The 19,663-nt window shown below is 41.4% G+C and overlaps 2 protein-coding genes and 1 long non-coding RNA gene across 6 annotated transcripts in view; 1 reads left to right on the top strand and 2 right to left on the bottom strand.

The window, feature by feature from the left end:
- Pdk (pyruvate dehydrogenase kinase) overlaps nt 1–12,353 on the top strand; it is a 70,061-nt gene extending 57,708 nt beyond the window's left edge. Inside the window, exon 12 of the mRNA XM_050179219.3 lies at nt 9,708–12,353. Coding sequence (XP_050035176.1) covers nt 9,708–9,717 — 10 coding nt within the window. The 3' untranslated portion in view covers nt 9,718–12,353. The remainder of the gene's footprint in view (nt 1–9,707) is intronic.
- Nucleotides 98–8,562, bottom strand: LOC140218630 (uncharacterized). Its single transcript, XR_011894847.1, has 2 exons — nt 2,893–8,562; nt 98–2,682 (listed from the first exon to the last, which is right to left on the bottom strand). It is a non-coding gene; the product is annotated as an uncharacterized lncRNA (long non-coding RNA).
- Nucleotides 12,354–13,192: 839 nt separating the features above from the next.
- LOC126531613 (acyl-CoA-binding domain-containing protein 5) overlaps nt 13,193–19,663 on the bottom strand; it is a 32,785-nt gene continuing 26,314 nt past the window's right edge. For all 4 annotated transcript variants that reach the window (XM_055071302.1, XM_055071300.1, XM_055071301.1 and 1 more), the window contains one exon: nt 13,193–19,593. In XM_055071302.1, coding sequence (XP_054927277.1) covers nt 19,459–19,593 — 135 coding nt within the window. In that variant the 3' untranslated portion in view covers nt 13,193–19,458. The remainder of the gene's footprint in view (nt 19,594–19,663) is intronic.

The following is a 19,663-nucleotide window of genomic DNA, read 5'->3' on the forward strand; positions in this document are numbered from 1 at the left end:
TGCCTCATTGCCTAGGCTGCCGCGTAGCTGGTGCGTTCTAATTGCCACGAGACCAAAGAGCCTCTACTGATGCCCATACAAACAACCCACAAGTGAGTGAACAGGACGTGCGACTTTATTGGCAGAAGAAACGCAGTGCACCTTCTCGTACAAGAGCAGAAATAAAATTTGGATCTCGAGATACGCTGAGGTCACTTAAGTCGTCGCACATGGCGGTCTGGTAACGAATGACAATAAGCAGTGCAAGCAAATTGGACAGTGCCCCACCTGTTTGCATCGACAGTCACCGTAACTTGCATTGCGAAGCAACCAGGTGACGCAGGAATCTGCTGCCGCAGCCAGCAAAGCGACATGGACTGCCCAGCATGGCAACCATGATCGAATGAGACTTGGCATTCAATCACCGCATAAGGTTCAGACAATACACCGTACATTGGCTAAGATCCACATCACAACAATGAGCATTCACATACTATAGGTCGCTTACAGAACATTCAGCTATCCGACTTCAGGCACAGTGCTTGCCTTCGTCGCACATGGCAGTCTAGTAACGAATGACAACCAGCGGCGCAAGCAGATTGGACAGTGTCCCACCTGTTTGCATCGCCAGTCGCTGTACGTTGCATTGCAAATCAATTGGGTGATGCACGCATCTGCTGCCATAGCCAACACAGCGACATGAGCTACCTGGCATTTTAGCGTTACCTCCTTTCCAACCTGCAAATTTCTTTTTGTTCTTTCGTGGGCCTTTAATGGGTTGCTCGCACTTGGTGCACCACCTGCTCTCAATATGGACATGGTCTGTTTTGTGGGAATCGCCATTTTGCAGGCCTTTCCACCCATGTGGATATCAACCTCGTACACTTCGGACCATGTAATCACGTATGATAGCCCCCGTTGACGCCAAATCATGGCCGAGGAAGGCCACAAGCAAAATTTGCACACGGCTGCCGCAGAAAAGGACGGAACGGGGAGCATCAATCACGGTGCGTGTAAACAGGGAGTCTATGTCGCTGTGCGGACTGCAGGAGTAGATGCTTACCCTGAGAGGCTGTTGCCCAATCCGAGAAATGTAACACAGCAACCATGATCGTGTGGTACAGTATTAAAATAAGGCTATGCAATCAAATCACTTCAGCATACCTCTAACATAACGCATTGGCACGATACACTATACATTGGCTATTATCCACATGACAACAGTGAGCATACACACACACGGGTCGTTTACGGCACATTCAACCGTCTGACTGCAGGCATAGTGCTTGCCTTCGTCGCACATGGTGGTCTGGTAACAAGCAACAACCAGCAGCACAAGCAGATTTCAGTGTGTCCTACCTGTTTGCACTGACAGTTGCCACTGAAGATGAGCAACTTGCATTGCAAAGCAATCGGGTGACGCAAGCATCTGCTGCCGCAGCCAACATAGCGACATGAAGTACCCGGCATTTTAGCGTTACCTCCTTTCTATCCTGCACATTTCTTTTTGTTCTTTCGCGTGCCGCTAATGTGTAACTCACACTTGGTGCCCCACATTCTCCAAATATGGGCATGGTCGGTTTTGTGGGCATCGCCACTTTGCAGCCACTTTTGCAGGCCTTTCCACCCATGTAGATATCAACTTCATACACTTCGGACCATGTAATAACGTATGATAGTCTCCGTTGACACCAAGTCATGGCCGAGGAAGGCCACAAGCAAAGTTTTCACATGGCAGCAGCAGGAAAGGACGGAATGGAGAGCACCAATCACGGTGTATGTAAATTCGGAATCTATGTCACTGCGCTGACTGCAGGAGCAGGTGCTTACCGCGAGAGACTGTTTCCCAATGCAACTGATCAGGCTCCCACATACAAGAAACGTAACACGGTGATGAGTACCAAGTCGGACAGCAGCGAAACAAGATTCCGCAATAGATCACTTCAATGTAGCTTGCGCAGAAACACAGGCTGTCGAGCTAGAATAGCAATTCTGAACGAGACTAGGAATTAAATATAGGAATGAGAAAGCTTGCATTCAAGAAAGAAGCCACTCTACCTTGCAAGCACTGAAGGCCAAAAACATTAAGAAAAGTTTAATGCTACATAGCACACAGTGCAAACGTTAATGCAAGACACACACCAATGCCGCATCAGCTATTTCAGGAGAGGAATTGCACATGGCAACGTACACTAGAAAATACTGCTACACATATGTTATGCTACTAGGCAGTGACTGGTATTAAGTATGAGCAAAGAATTGGTTTACCTTTAATGTTTGGATGAGGAAGAGGAATGATCTTTAACAAGAATGTGGAATTAAAAAGCTTGCATTCATTGAAAAAAAATTATACTTGGTACAAATGGTATTTGGCAAGGCCAGAAAGCTCATTAAGGAAGGGCAAGCTGACAGAACTCTTTTGGCCAGCGTTGTCTGTGCTTGTTCAGAGGTTGCAGGTACATCTGAAGACATAATTTTTGTGGTTGAGGTACCTGGATGACTCGGCCAATATCTGTGCTGGTGGAATGATGGCAGAGGCTCTTTTCACTCTTGACACAGTCGTCTGTAGGCTTGATATCTCATCCAAATACTTCTAGAACGACTTCTTTGTTCGTGGTCTAAAGCCTTGCGAATTCGGCTTCAGCTCCTTCCTGTTGGTGTAGACGGGGGCTCCTGTGATGACCAAGATGTGCTTGGCACAGACTGTTGGGGCAGAACAGTGCCACATGAGATACAGCAGAGATTATCCAAAGTCATGTAGTGTTTTCTCTTATGTTCGAACCAATTATACTGAACTGTAAATATGAACAAACGTTCATATCATCTGCTACAAACAAATTACATGTACCTAAGACTAGCAAGCCAATACAGAGTATATCAAGCATATTTATTTCTGAACCAGGTGTTGTTTACCTTGTGGTAGCAGCCAAAGTCCAAACAATGACCTTGTTGTAGCAGGCAGCAACTTCTCTTAAGTGCGTGGAGTTTGTTGCTTTATACTGGTGCCATCCTCATTACTGCATGTCTGGAACAGAAATTTTGGCTGCATCAGAAATTGAATAAGCACAATATTGCAATATGAAGGAGGAGGAGGAGGAGGAGGAGGAGGAGGAGGAAAAAACCTTATTCTTGTCCTGTACAAGATGTTGCCACCTGCCTGGATAGTCCCATGTTGGGACCGGGAGGTCAAGCCTCCTAGCCCTATCACGGGCGTACTGGACAGCCAGGACTTGGGGGATATGATCTGGAGATCTGATCATTCCTAAAAACCGATTCCGGGAAATGCCAGGGCCGAGCGACCCACACTCCCAAAGCAGATGTTCAAGTGTGCATATCTCCTTTTTGCATGCTTTGCATATAATATTCATGTCTTCAATGGCATACCATTCCTTTATTTGTGCAGGTGAATAATAAGACTCTGTCTGTAATTGCCTAAGTGTAACTGCCTGTGCTCTGTTTAGCCTATAGTGAGGGGGTGGAAACTCCCTCCTTCCCATGTAGTAATGTTTTGTAAGTTCATTGTATGTAATGAGCGTATCTCTCTAAGTTCTCCAATCCAGCAGAAACAAAACCATATGTAAAAGCGGCCCGGTCTGTAAGGTCGCGGACGCTGTTGGCCGATTCATTTGGATTGACAGGAATGCCATCAAGTGAACCAAGGTGCGCCAGGAACCAATAAATGTAACATGTAACATTTGTTTGCCTTTTGTTAATTATTCTCGCAGCCTGTGGGGCAATCTTTCCCCTATTGAATATGAAATATGAAATGTGACAAGGTGTGACATATACATTGTAATGGTAACATTGTAATGGACTACAGAGCACATGCAAATGTACACTATTTGTTCTAGGGTGCTTAGCAGCATGGTAAATAAATATTGCTACTCTCCATAAAATTGATGTCTGCCTAACTACAACACATGTCAACAGCTTAAGTATTATTAAGATCACAAATTAGAACATTTGTGCACTCATTTATGCACTAGAAGAGATCACACTGCTGGTTTCACAAGCAAATGCATGAAAGACATGAAGCTGTTAGAAATGATGCATTCTTTTTTGCATAAACGTGATGCACCGTTTCACTACTACAAAAATAAATGTCCTCAGGTAAACCAAACTGCACAGCAAGAACATTTGGAACCAACAGGTACGAAATATGGGTGAATTAGCATGCGTGAAACTGTTTGATACATTAAATTCAGTACTTTAGCTTCAGCTTATCAAAGGGTTATTCGGTTCTGTGGACGAAAGAACTTGCAGGCGGACTCGAAAAAAAATACATTGATAAGGCTACTCTGTCGCCCATGGCTACAGCTACAACGAGATAAAAAATGTGACGCGCTTTCCGATATCGCTTTCTCTTTCGTGAATTCGCAACTAAAAGTTTATTTCACAAACAGCAACGAAGGGTCCTGACTGCCCATATGTAATGCAGCATCTAGTTCGTTAACTTGTCTCCACCTGTACGCTAACGAGAGCAATATTACATAAGGATTGAAGCAGCGATATTAAACGACTCACCGGTACTGCTGTCCTCAGTCGCAGAATACGGTTCCCGTTTCGATGCAGATGCATGGCTCACGACCGAAACATAGCTTTCGGGCTTACATGTCCACTTGCAAACACGTCCTTTCACCACAAGTTAAATAACGGGACACGTCGAAGTGCAATAAACTAGCTTTAGCAATAAAGAAGCAACCAGTCTAAGTGTACGAACGAATGAATCCGTGCCGCCATGCACTCGAAAATACCGGTAAAAATTTTAAATCCATGCCAGAGGTCACGTGCAAGATCAATGATGCTGAACGCTACTTGCATTTATAATGACAAAAAACAGTAAACTTACTAATCAAAGGTACAATATCTAATTAGTAATGATAATCTTATGGCCTATTTTATGTAATAAATATGCTTCAGTAATTGTAGGAGAAAGTGTGTAAGAAAAAATTGCGCTTATTACGCCGCCCCTAGCGGGAGATATTGAAACTAACCCGAGCATCCCTTGAGTGCTTCTACTATGCTTGTTTCATTAGCAGCGGCGCGCGGTCGAATTTTATGGCCTCTGTGGCCATTTCTTGAACTTGAGAGTGTGCGGGGCCTGGCTCTCTGGCACGGCGTCGAAATGATGTTAATGTTGATGCAGCTTCACATGCAAACGCACAGGGCGCTTGGAGGCCGTTGTACCGATCTCTGAGGCTTGTTGTTCTGCCGGGCCGCCCGGTGGAGACGACGCACCGTCGTGTTTGCGCGACGAAAAGTGGAAACGCTACGTTTTAACCAATGCGTACGCAATAAGCTGCTACGGCTTATGCAGATACAAAATACATTATGTTCAATGGCCGCTGAGTCGGGGAATTGACTTCACTACTTTTAAACCGAAACTACTGTTTAAGCGGGTACGGTTTAACGAGGTTTTACTGTAGAAAACTTTCCCTAAAAATTTTGTGCATAGAAATTCTTGTTTCAACAAATTTCATTTGCTCTAATAGTTAGTGTGATACTGACATCACATAAAGAGAGAATTTACTTAGCTACATTCCCATATCCTACAGCGTATCCTAAAGTACTATATTAAAATGAAATATTGTTTACCTATTTGAAAACTAACTTTCCAATGGGCAAGAGTTAGCAAAAGCCAGTAGGGGTAATTTTACTTATAAGTAAATATCTAGTTGCAGTAAATTTCAGAGTGCTCAGTCCCAAATGGTTTACTATAAGTGTCTGGTTACAAAAACAATGACTATGGTATGTTAAGGTGCGACTTATTGTTCAGTTCTTGTAATCCCAAAGCAAAAAGTGTCTCATTATGAAAAACTGTATAGCACATTAGCACCAATACATAATGGATTCCTTGCACAGACTGCACATCAACCTCATGTGTAGGAGAAAGAAGCCCTTATGCTGAAAATGAAACATTATGTAAATTACGATAATCATTGACTGACAGAGCCACTCTTAATGCCCTGGGCATGAAGAAAATAAATCTTGCACTGCAGCACTAAGGAATCAATTTCATCACCACTGCAGGGCAACTATAAGTCTGCGAGAGAGATTCATTTCACCACAAGCAGCTTACAGATAACGAAGCCATGGAAAGTACAGGGGAAATTAAATGTTCTTCTTAATATACATGTAAGAATAGTGAAGAAATTGGGATTGAAATTGGGAGCAGAAACCGCATCATTATGCATGTGATTCAAAGAACACGAGGAGCTTTCTCCTATTTTTTTGCTACAACTACACGAAGCGAACAGACAGTGAAGCCAAGGAAAGCATAGGGGAAAGTAATTGTTCATAAGGTGAATTTAACTGAACAGTATTTTTTACAGCAGATAGCTGGGCTTTTTGCCTAACATTAATTTTCTCCATGCATGTGTACTGAGAAGTATAATATTACTGCCTTCAGGACTGGCCCAGGGAAATGTCTTCGGGAATGCATAGAATGAGACGATAATAGATTAGAGTTCTAACTGCTCAAAGCTGATTCATGACCCAGACGTGGTAGCACTTACCGAAACCTGGCTTCATGATGGGATATACGAAAGTGAATTTGTGCCTCCTTATTTTGAAGTTTATCGTCGGGATCGCACCAATAGGGGCTGCGGCATTGCGCTGCTGTTTTAAAAAAAAGCTGAAAGTTGTGCACATGAATGGCCCACCTAGCCTCGAAGGTTTGTTTTGCAAGATGTTCAGTGAGTTCAGTGATCGACACTGTGTGATGGTAGTGTTGCTTACAGATCACCAGGTTCCGATTTAGAAGTGCTAGAGCATTTGAAAAAATACATTATGAACAGTACAAACACGAATACCAAGATTATCTTGTGTGGCGATTTCAGTATCCCAACTGTTGATTAGTCTACGTTTTCAGCTGGTAATAGTGATGTCGCTAATAATGAAGAACTCATTGACATTGTGTTTTGCTTTGATTTAAACCAGCCGGTCAAAGATTACATGCACATTCAGGGTACCAGTATGTCTGTTCTGTATCTTGTCTTTGTACGTAGCAACATCCCCAGTGATATTCAGTGCGATGTCGTTGATGGTATTTCAGATCATAAAGCTGTCTTAGTTCAATTTAGTTCCATTACACAAATAAAGTCAACTAATATAACTTGCCTGCCAGTTTCTTCTTCTGCCGATGATGTTAGCTTTATAGATAGATTGGAGATACCATTTGTTGAACTTCTAAATAGTGCTAGTAACGATTCTAATGATGTAAATTCGATATGGTTAAAGTTAAAGAACACTGTGCATGCTTGTATTTGTCTTTGTGCCATTTAAACTTAGGAAACCTAATGCGTCTAATCCATGGATCACGAGAGATGTTATTTAAGAATAAAAATTAACCGCCTAAAAAAACAAAAGAATAAATGCAACACTGAAAGCCTATGCAATGAAATCAAGGTCTTGTTCTCGAAACTAAATACTAAAATTCATCGAGATTGGAACACCTTTTATAATGTTCACCTAAGTAGGTTAATAAAGGAACCGCCTGCTAAGTTTTGGAGATTCATATTGCCAAGAACATCTTGTGGCAATACCTTCGTGATAACAATCGCTTAATGTCTGATGAAACATAAATCTCAGATGCATTCAACAATCGTTTCAAATCACTTTTCACATGCAATAGCTAATGCGCACCTCATTTTGCCTAATTTGAAATCCTGCCTGCCATTGATGATTTGGAAATTACTGAACAAGGTGCGTTTAACCTTTTGTTGAATTAACATGAGAGAAAATCCTCTGGACCAGATGAAATACCCAATGCCTTTTTAAAGAGGTACACTGAGTGGTCGTCTAAATTTCTGTCAGTTATCTTCAATGCATTCCTGTCGTCAGGTGCATTGCCAGATGACTGGAAACTGTCTGAAATAAAGGCGAGTGGTATACAGAATACCCTGCGAGGAGTGCGCCTTCTCATTCTTCGACGAAACTGGCAATCTTGCAAGGCGATTGAAAGAACATAAACGCGATGTCGAGAAAAATCGTCACGTGTCGAACGCACTGGCGGAACACATGCACAAGTACAATCGCATAATAAAATGGGACAAAACTTCAATCGTCGGAAAAGAAAACAATGCGACCACGAGGCTGCTGCTCGAATCTTTGCATATACAAGCAACAGAAATCGCTACCTACAGGACTGATGGTACCCTGCTTCAAGTTTATATTGACTTTGCCCAATTTTGCCTGAGGCATGATTTTTTCCTCAGCTATAAATTACCGTCAAATGAAGTCAAATAGACGTAGTGTTCTTGGACTTAGCCAAAGCTTTTGATAACATTTTCCACTTGAAACTGCAAATTAAACTTCGTAGCATACTAAAAAATAATCTGCTTTTTAACTGGCTTCATACATACCTGATGTCTTGGCCCCAATATGTCGTTTGCAGAGAACTTCCATCTAAATTTCTACCGGTTATATCAGGGGTACTCCAGAGTTCCATACTGGGACTTTTACTTTTCTTGCTTTATATAAGTGACATTGTCGATAGCTGAAAAGAGAGGGGGTTAACCGAGGGTCCCGATTTTTATTAGTCATATCATGAGAAGCCAACAAACACTGACACCAAGGACAACATAGGGGAAATTACTTGTTTATTAAGTGAAATAAAAAAACGATACATTAATGGAAATTAAAGTGGATGAAGAAACAACTTGCCGCAGGTGGGAACCGAACCCACAACCTTCGGTTCGGTTCCCACCTGCGGCAAGTTGTTTTTTCATCCACTTTAATTTCCATTAATTTATCGTTTCTTTATTTCATTTATTAAACACAAGTAATTTCCCCTATGTTGTCCTTGGTGTCAGTGTTTGTTGGCTTCTCATGATTTTGTTGATAGCTGTAACGCAAAACTCCGATTGCATGCTGACGACTGTGTACTGTATTCTGTTATAAATTCACATGATTGATGTTCAAGTTAAACTGAATGTTGAACTCAATTTCCTATTGAAGTGAGGTGATACGTGGCAGACGTGTGTGTGTGTTTGAATTACACTAAATGTGTTGTTTCGACCATTACAAATAAGAAACATCCATTGATTTCTGACTATTCAGCTGATGGTAACCAACTTCTTTTGAGTTTCTGAAATTCAAATATCTGGTCTTCACATAACTCACAACCTGCATTGGGACTGTTATATTAGCTACATTCCTAATAGCGCCATGACAAAATGACGCAAACACAAGCATTGTGTGAACATATGGACAAGTCCCACAAAACAATCGCAGAAACGTTTCAATGCTTGTAATTGTGTAATGTAGTGTTCGCCCATGAGCCAACAAGTGTGCTGCCTTTAGAACAACAGCCAACCAACTAGCCCACCGATACCTTCTCAGCAAGTACATAACAGGCACTCTGTACTAGCGAAATTCTTTGCCAAGCCAGTTTGCTCTGCCAGTGGAATTTTTTCAAGTAATTTTGTTCTTTAAGCTGCTTACAAATATTTCAATAAACGTCTTGGCAAAAGTATGCAGGCAGGCACATGGCAAGGCAATTTTATCCGACAGGTTATAAGAGGATTGCACTTTTGTCTCCTCACATGAATGCACATTGCAGAATCGAAGTTTAAAACAGCTTTTTGTCTTGATGGATCTGCAAGTACTTGCACAATGTACAGATTTGGAATTGCTTATGCTTTTCATTTAACTTGTGCAGTAGCAGACTATGCAAGCTGTTGTGTGCTCATCCTTACATTGTTTTTCTTTTTCTCTCTTTATTCCAGAAATTTATGAACAGCCGGGGAGCTGCCATGAACTGTTCTTCAAATTAGTCGGTGTCTGTAAATACTTTTTTTATAAGGACTGCACTTCTTATTACTTTGTGTGAAAAAGTGTGACCATACTCTTCTCTTTAACACAGTACCGTGCTTTTTTGTTAGAAAGGGTGAAGATGCAAAGTGTTCATCCTTACGCAACTTGGAAACTGAAGGTCTGTGCGTAGATGTGTCAAAAGTACAGTACACATGTCAAGTGTATGTTAATGAAGGAGTATATGCTGGTCGTCATGTGTGATAAGTTTTGTCATTGCCTGTATTGAAAAGCTTAATGTGACTGTTCGTCCCAGAATTTCCTGAATATGTTCACAAGGCCCCTCATGTGTGTAAACTATAAAGAACTGCTGGAGATTTGCTCCCATTAAAATGACTGGAATGCTGCTGTGATGACGCTTATGAAAATTATCAATAGCCCATGCAATGTTTTTTTTTATTTACTGTTGTTCTTTCTACGGTAGTTAAAGCCAAAACCAGAAAACAGTGTTGATACCCAGCTCATCAAATGGGGGAAATTGGCCTTTGAAAGTGAAGTCACAAAAGAAAGACGTCAGAATGAAAAAAAAAACGACTTCATGCTTCATTTGAACTAGTTTGACGGGTGTTAATTCTCTTTGGTCTTTAACTTTGACCCTGCTGGTGAGTACCAGAAGCTCACACATTTTACTTACAGGGATTGAATTAATAAGCCAACTTATCAGCAAGATTATCAATTTTCAAATTACCTTGGCTTCCAAGCAGAAGAGACCTTTCAATGAGATAGAGCCAGCAGGAAGGGTGCATTTGTGCTAATGTTATTTTATACTCTACACTGTTGTAACTTCTGTACACTGTGTGGCATGGCTCATTTTCTAACAGAAAGCAACACTGCAGAATGGATAGATAAAAAGTGTGTAATAATGGGTGCATGTTTTAATTCTATACTCCACTTCATACATAGCAGGCAATGCTATGGAAGCTGCACAAGGAGTATGGTCATTGAAGCCTCACTTAGCTTGTTTCACAGTGCTAATATTCTTGATGTGCGACACTTTCTGTGGAACAATGACTTCACATTCAAACTACAACTTGTGCATGTAAGGAGGTTACATCAAATTACGTATTCATGCACTTTTATGCTTCCAGTACCTGACATACCATGTTTTGGCTGCGAGCACGAGCGGTGTGCCGAGGTCACTGGTTGCAGAAATATACCACTCCTTTCATTTGGTGGCAATTATCATCACATCAGTTGTCTTTTGTGTATTAAGTCATATTTCGCAAGATGTCTTTGATATAAATGCACCATTTACTGATCGCAAATGGGAGTTGTGAGAATTTTATCTAGCTCATAGCAATGCCTCCTATGTGTGAAATGGAGCAGAGACTTGATTATTGAAAAGATTATTGCATAACAGAGAAAACAGAGGAGGAAGCAAATACAGTTAAACCTCGATATAATGAAGTATGTAAAATCGGCAATTTGTTTGGTTCTATCAAAATTTCATTGTAATGAAATTTCACCTTTTATGCAAATAAGTACAGTTGGCAATCAATTTTTCTTACACGAAAAGGGGCCGCAGAATTTCCCGAATTATCAGACAACCGAAAAAAGCATATTTGAATGAGAAATCAATTCATTTTGATAAATTTGGGAGTCTGTGACGAATGACACTGTTCCATGCCACGTACGTCGACGATATCTTCTCGACGCTACGAATTAAGCAAAGCCAGCCACACTTTTGCATGCACTCCACCCCCGCGGCTGATAGTGTAACCCGCACTTGGACGACGTTATCAGGGAAAACGCCGGCAGCGGGGAGCGAATGGTTCGTCTGCCTCTTGCTTCAATGGGTCACCGAAACTATAGATTACGCAACCTCCAATACTAAACTCGCGGTAAGACAGCTTACATGGTGCCACGCAGTCTTGGCACCAATCATTTGACCATCTGCGTCCGCAGAAGTTTCCATTTATTGTCTCGGCATTCCTTTCCAGCGGCAGTGAAATTTTGTTATGAAATCGCATGTACACTTCGTTATATTGAGGTTCTAAATGGTGGTCCATGGGCAAGATGTTGTGAAACGTCAAATACTTCGCTATATAGAAAATTTCTTTATATAGAGGTTTAACTGAACTGTATATTGAACTATGTCAGCTGATGTTTAACTGTGTAGTGATCACTTTTGAATTTGCTCGTCAGTTTTGCACTATTCCTGTCAGCCATGCATCACAACCTACCCAAATCATTCACGTTGTGGTGTGCACATTTCTAGTTCGTTACTGCAGTCCAAGGTCATTGTGACATGTAAACTCAAAATCAAATTCTGCAGTTTTACATGCCAAAACCATAACTATCTCCACCCTTTTGTGTTAAAACGCCATAAAAACTGAGCACAGTAGTTATGACGATTACTTGCCACAACTCAGTTTTGTAGCTATGTATAACCCCTTATGTCGGACTCCAAAGTAGATGTCTGACCACAAAAAAAATGCAAGGTGAAAAAGGGAGAGGGTGCAATGTACCTCCAGATTTTGTTTTTCACTGTGTGGGTTGAATTTGGACTTGCCACCCAGTGTTTGAAATATTTGAAATAAAGATGTCATTGTTTTGTTTAACTGCTTCTAGCGCATTTCTGTGGGCATAGGGAAGGGAAACGGGACAAGTTATCCAATTGTGTCACAAAGGCATAAAGAATAACAGGGGACACTAAGCACTAAACTATCTGATGAATTAAATTATAAAGTGTAATGCCATTCATGCGCTGACATGCAGATATACCTAATGGCATTAAAACCATTAAAACTTAATGCTACTTGCAGTGTTCTCATAGCTCATTCAGCCATTGAATGCATACTGTCACTTTTAAGGTGGCAGTTACAGTCGCACATGATAGATTTATGCAACGCAAAATAATTCTACATATTTCTCTTGCTGTCTTTAGGGGCACTTCTTGGACCAGTTTTGCAATAATTTGTGTATTTATAAAATGCACGTGGCAGCAACTTTAGAAATAACTGCATTAACTAATCTAAGGTCCTAGACTCTTACTAGCATTGCACCCATGCGACATGGGAACCAGTATGTGCAAACACAGTGGCATTTATCACGCATGTTGTATGTAAAAAACTCATCTCTTTAGATTAGTAGATTATCGGGTTTTATGTTCCAAAACTACGATCTGATATGAGGCATGCCGTAGTGGAAAATTCTGAAAAATTCCGACCACCGAGGTTCTTTAACGTGCACCTAAATCTAAGAACACTGGCATTCTCACATTTTGCCCCCATCGAAATGCGGCTGTCGTGACCGGGATTTGATCCCGCAACCTCATGCTTAGCAGCTCAACACCATAGCCACTAAGCAACCACGGTGGGTGGCCGACATCTCTCTTCAGTCTTCCTTACTGATTGCGATCCACACTCAGAATCACAATTCTGAAATTATCTCCAGGCACTCTCATAAAAACATGGTTTATTAAAACAGCACATAGAGTACTACACATATAAACCTCTGTACGATCAACAGAAGAAAGTCTAAACATGCCATCCAAAAAGATTGCAACTGAATCAAAGAGCATAATGTACACATTTAAAAAAAAATGTTTACAGGCTGCTATTCAGAAAGTACAGAGACTGAAATGCTGCATTTTGCCCCTCAAATACAGCAAAACTTAAAATCCCCACTCTGCTGTCATTTATCATTGAGCACAATTTCGTGTTAGTGCCTGTGCAAAGCAGGCATCTTCAGAAGGGCACTAGGCAAAAATAGACATTTCACCCATTTGTTCTTGTTTTTTTTTTACATGGTGCTCTATATATCCAACAACTTTTCAGTACATGACAAAGTACAAAAAATGTTGCAAACGTTTGCATGGAATACACCACCTTGGACTACATGGGGGATGCTGAAGATAAAATAGTTAGTTGAAGTGATTATACAGTCGATGCTTGTTAAAACAGACCATAATAACCCAGCGAAAGCCGTTATATTTGAAATCCATTTTAACCAAAATTAAGGCCACAGTATGTTGCGAAATGGCAGAACTTCACATAAACTGCTCTCTATTGTTTGATTGTTGGAACCCGGGGGTGATCTTAAAATAAATCAGTGGATTGAGGCTGTGGCAGGATATACAAGCAAACCAGCGACACAGTGTCTTGATGTCCACTGTTTTCCTGATGCTAGCTACTGATAGTTGGCAGTTTCCCACATTAGAGCATTTCTATTCCATACAATGGCAAGATTTTCCTGTTGGCAAGAAAAAAAGATGTGTTCAAGCAATATGTCTGCTGTTGCGGCCAGCTCCCCTGCTGGCCATTCGGCCCAAGTGCACTGCTGCTGCCGATGGCACAAACGCTGGACCCAATAAAGTTATTTCTCTCTCTCTTAGATAAAACAAAGGTTAGAATAAGTTTGTTTCTTAATTTCATCTCCGACAAGCGACGACCAATGTCAAACCTGTAGCATGAATGAGAGCTACAGGTTGCAACTCGGAGCCCTATTTGGCAGCCGCTGCAATGCGTGCGCGGTGGCTCAATCGACAGCATCACATGCTACAGAATGTGCATGCTGCTAAGAGCAGCATATCTTCTTTCATATGCAAATAAGAAATTGAAGCATTCTCAAAATGATGCAGTTCGTGATAGTGCTTAAAGCGCCATATGCTACGGCTTCAAAATGAAGTGGGTTAGGCCTAGCAGCACCTGCTCTACACCAAGCCCACAGCAATGGGCACCGGTAAGCCACTTGCTTGGTTGGCCTGAATACACTACGTTAATCAGCAGGGCGTCATGCAGTTGCGGGAATCTTGCCACTAGTATTTTCCTTAAGAAAAATTTAATTTTGGCACGTATCACAAGTAGCCGGAAATAGTTGCATGCAGTCCACTGCTGCATGGATGCGTCACCGCAGCAAAATGTTGTATATGCATCATGCATACAAATACTGTAAAAAAATTTGTCCGTAGTAGCAGAATTCCTAGCATTATTATAGGCTGACCAAAGTAAGTGACAAGAATGGTTTGTTATACCCGAAGGTGCATGCGAATCTGTTGCAATGGGCATGGACTGTACCACAGAATATTTCTCAACAAATAACTTCTTTGCATCAGGTGAAGACAGCTCATATTTCCATAGGTTTAATAAGCCATGATTGAAAGTGAATGCACATCATGATTAGCCTCTAAATTGCTGCTACACCCAATAAACCCTGCCACTCTTCTATGCCAGGTGACACAAAAGCGCCAACAAAGTAATTTTGGCGCAGTAACATTTTTTCCAAGTGAAGATCCCATACGAGCGGCTAAAGTGCATTTCATTTCACTGTCAGGTGCAATGCAGCTTGCTTCTTAATAGCATTGAACACTCTGGACAAATTACCGCAAGTTACAGCAGCAGCTTGTTTTCCGCATTTCTAAAATTGGTGGCATAACCAGTATATTAAGTTTCCATTATTTACTTGTCTACAGAACCTGTTCTCTTGGCAACAATTACATACTTGTCATTTTAGAACAGTACTCTCATTTCAACTTCACCTTTTGCCTTCAGCGTACACAAATATACTCCAAGAAGCGTACTATTCCTTGCAGCTGCCATATTTCTACAAATCGCAAGCCATGCATAAGCGAATCTCCACAAACTTTCACAACATTCAGAAACAGTGCTATTGTTGGGCTTATATAGCACTGCCTGAATGGTCATCTTGTGCTCAAGCAACTCAATCTCTCGGGCTTGTCACTGCCACACGAACTCTCTTCATCTTGCACTTGCAAGACAGTTTGTCAAGGTACTAATGGGGTAAAAAATACACTGGAATGTGTTGGGTAATGAATAGAGGAAATATTAGACATGTCACTTCTGCACTCGGTGCAAGCTGCAGCGTTTTTTATGAATGCCAGAAGCATGCTGCTAAATATAACCCCACAACTTTACAAATGCCAGGGCAGCCTAAAATAGTGTAGTCAAACACCACGTTTACCATTTTCACAGAAGCAACAGTACTGACAGCAGTAGTCAAAGAGGCTGCTTGCCTCACAGCTTTTTACATCGCTAAACAATTTTACTCCATTACCCTGCAGTCTTACTTCGTTAATCCATAAGGCTTGATAGGTTGCTACACAATATGCTGCTCCATAAAAAGTCGGCACAATGAAAATGAGAGACGGGTAGTCACTTTCGGGATTGCCACATTCTCACATTTATGCTTCAAGTGTACTGTCAATATTGGGGTACCATATCATACATGCCTTTCCTTTAGCCACTTGCATCAAAATCTGACACAAGTGTTGAGATAAAGTGCTTAACCTCGAAACTTCCCCATCCCAAGCTTTGTCGTGAAATTCTAGGCTTGAATAAGTTCAACTGAGGGTGACCACTTAAAACGTGGCTGCTAGAGTCCATCAGCTGTTCTTTCACATTGCTGGTATCTGGTCCCACACTATAGTTTATGCTAAACAAAGTTATAGTGATTAGGTCATTATTTGACCACTTTTGATTCGGAAAGAAGTAACTATCTTCAAACAAAATTTTGAAAGTAATCAACAACAGTTATGCTATGGCTATACTTTCGGACGGAATTGACTGTAGCATCACATAAAAAAGAAGCTTTCTAATGCTGTCATAACAACGCTTGTGCAGCTAACGAATGACACTTTTCAGCATAAGAAGCTATCATTAAAAGAAAGAAAAAAGCAATACACAGGAGAAAAAAATTGAGATACATTTCTCAGCGGTGGGAAGGCCCAAAAATGTCCAAAGTAATTTTGTAGTGACTTCAGCAGACGATTTCTAATTTTGGAGCAGTCTGTAGCACACACATCTCTTAATTAGAGCAGTCCAGAGCCTGCAAATTTCAATTTAGAGTGGTACTATATTGAAGGGGGGTAAGAGTCGCAAAACCTTTCATTTTGCAGCAATGAAGAAGTGTTGAAGAGCAGCCTAAAGGCATTTTTCATACTATTTTTGTATTGAGTGCTAGCAAAGTGATGAAAGTTGTTTTCAACAGAAGTTGTGAAGGAGCAAGGGTTAGTGAACATCACAGTGCTTTATCCCGAGATTTCTAGGCAATGTGACAGCACCAACTATCTCAAACCAACATTCTGCACATTACTTGACTTTGCTTTGCCATTCACTAGACTCGCTAGAAGTACCTAGACACTGGAGTTTACGTTGAATGGTTGGGTGTAAGCCCTCCGAATAAACTAAAGGAAGCAACATTCCTCCTAATTAGACCTCTCCCTCTTCGAGACTCCTCGCCACAAGCACCTTCCCTTGCAGTGCACCCTTGCAATTAGCATTTTTTTATTTTGCCAAATGCGCTGTACAGCAATGCAATCAACACGATATCAGGATTCACCATCACCACGACCATAGGGCTGCGCATCACAATCGAGAGCAGCTGTCATGGCGTCGGCTTGAGTCAAAACAAAAACAAGAAAACAAAAGGCGCAGCCGGCAGCATGCAGTCGCTCGTGTGCATTTCTGTGGAAACAGCGCGAGCACGACCATGCGAGTCGCAGATAAAGAGTCGCAGATAAGCCCCAGCTCTCCTAGCTTGCCCTCGCTCAGACGGCAAAATGAAAGAATGTCGCTACCTTTAGTTTTATTCAGATGGCTTAATTGGTTGTGGATGTTAGTGCCCACTGACGGCCAGAATGACAAAGTTACTTTTACGCACACTCCGAGACCAACGACATAACGCCCTGCACTGTGCCGGCGATCTTATGCTGATGCCTGCCAAAGCCCAAAGCTGCCAAAAGTTGCACAGCACAGTGCAGTTTCGGTCATTTTTCCACTTCGGCACAATTTGGTACAGCAATTTGCTTGGCACAATTGGCACACGATTCCTACCCCTGATTTCTCTATCAAAAAGCTCACTTCTCTTCAAGAAATGCAAGCCTTACCAGATGCAGTTTAATTTTTTTTGAGGGACACAAAAGCAAATATTGAGTCAAGCTAGAGTGATAGACTACATGACTTACTGTAGCAGCAAACTAAATAACAAATGAAGGCATTTTGATTAAATTTCCCCATGAATGGAGCAATGCATATCAACACATCATCACAGTGTAATATTTCTGTGCTCCACAAATTGTTTTAATTTCCATGCTCCAGTGCTCTTTGCATTACCAGGCAAAAGGCACCTAGTGTCTTCCAATAGAGCAGTGTGAAGAAGCCACATCAGAGAGCCTTTAGGAAATTATTTTTTGTTTAATGGGAAAAGAAGTGACACAACCTGCATCTTCTTTCTCAATATAATGCACTTTGATTATTATCGCCACCTGCCATGTTTGCTCAGCCCTGTGGCCATCACACTCTGCAGCTTGTCACGAGGTCGAGGGTTCGATTCCTGGCCGCAATGCCAGCATTTTTACTGGGGTGAAACACAAGAACACTCGTATACTTAGAGTTAGGTGCACTTTAGTGAGCCCCAGGTAGTCAAAATTAATTCGGAGCCTTCCAGTGCGCCGTCTCTCAAAGCCTCAGAGTTGCTTTGGGAGAAGTTAAATCCCACGAGTCAATCAATTTTTATCCCCAATTTCTGACTACCCTTTACAAATTGTGGCTAGGACAAGGCACATGAGTGGGAGCCTACCTAATTATTTCGCATTTTTGAAATAGTGGTCCCACTCCTCTTTCATGTTAATGTCCTTTTTTCTCCTTTGAGAAAGTCATGTTAATGACAATGACACACTTAATACATATTGAAACGCTAATCTATCAATATAGCGTGACTAATATCTGGCTTTGATGTTCCTTTGAAATGAGATTCTGTAGTACTTCTCAGCTAATACTTTGCACAAACCAGTAGAGGAAAAGCACAAAGAACAATAACTTTCCTTAATTACTAACAAAATTACATTTCAGAATGCCTGCTTATAATGACAAGAAAATGTACAGTGTATACAAAAACTTAATGCATACAGCATAGAGACAAGTCATTTACATATTGCACATACTCATAAAACCAAGGGTGATGCATTAATTAAGATAGTACCTAAAGGCAACTAAAATGCTTTGTTGCTTCTGGATTTTGCGACTTCTTGAGTCATTAATGCCATAACAACAAACAAACTTTCTTGTAACAACAGTCTCTAAAATATGTGCAGGCATCTGTGGAGCTTGTATATTACATAATCATTTTCACATGCTAATGCTTCAGGTGCTACGTCACCCAACAGTACGTCCAACTTCTTCCAAATCAATTTGCAGGCATTAAGAAGAAAAAAGACCTCAAAGATCGTTTTCAATGGAAAAGCACAATCAATTGCAGCGGACACATTAAATGATGCTGCTCCAACACCTCTCTTAACAACTACAAATTGCAGGATTGACATTGTGCTGACAGCAGGAAGAAGCGGCGGTGCTTTCGCATACTTGTGGGCAATGCAACAGAAATACTACAATGCATTTAAAAGGTAAGGTACGCCGAAACGCAATTGTTTTTTCAGTTTCATAAGCCTCTTGCCTTATGCACCAGCATCAACACCTGCACGCAATGATTCCTGCCGCAAACAGCTGTACGTCGGACACTTCACTGGCTGTGGCCATGCAAATACTCGCAGCACAAGATATAAAAGAACAAGCCTACTACATAACCAGTGCACATGAAAACTGCACCAGAATCTGGAACATTAATTAAAGAGTCGGCCTTTTGTGTGAAAGGAATGCCAATCTCTTTTGTTCATGACTGTTGCATCCATTTAGGCTTCAAATACAGCATTCATCTAAGATGTCTGCGCCTCCGATGGCTGAAGATGTAGAAGGCAAGCTGAAACATCACAGGCCAGGCAAACAAGAGCACCAGGACGTGTGGTGCAACACCTCCAAAGAGCCACCAGCGCTGGCTTTGTGGTGCCTGCCAAGACAAAATAAATGCCAGTTAGCCGAGGGCACTGGTTACGTGTTTCGTAATGGTGCTCTAACGT

Source organism: Dermacentor andersoni, chromosome 5 (assembly GCF_023375885.2).
Source record: "Dermacentor andersoni chromosome 5, qqDerAnde1_hic_scaffold, whole genome shotgun sequence".
Lineage (NCBI taxonomy): Eukaryota > Metazoa > Arthropoda > Arachnida > Ixodida > Ixodidae > Dermacentor > Dermacentor andersoni.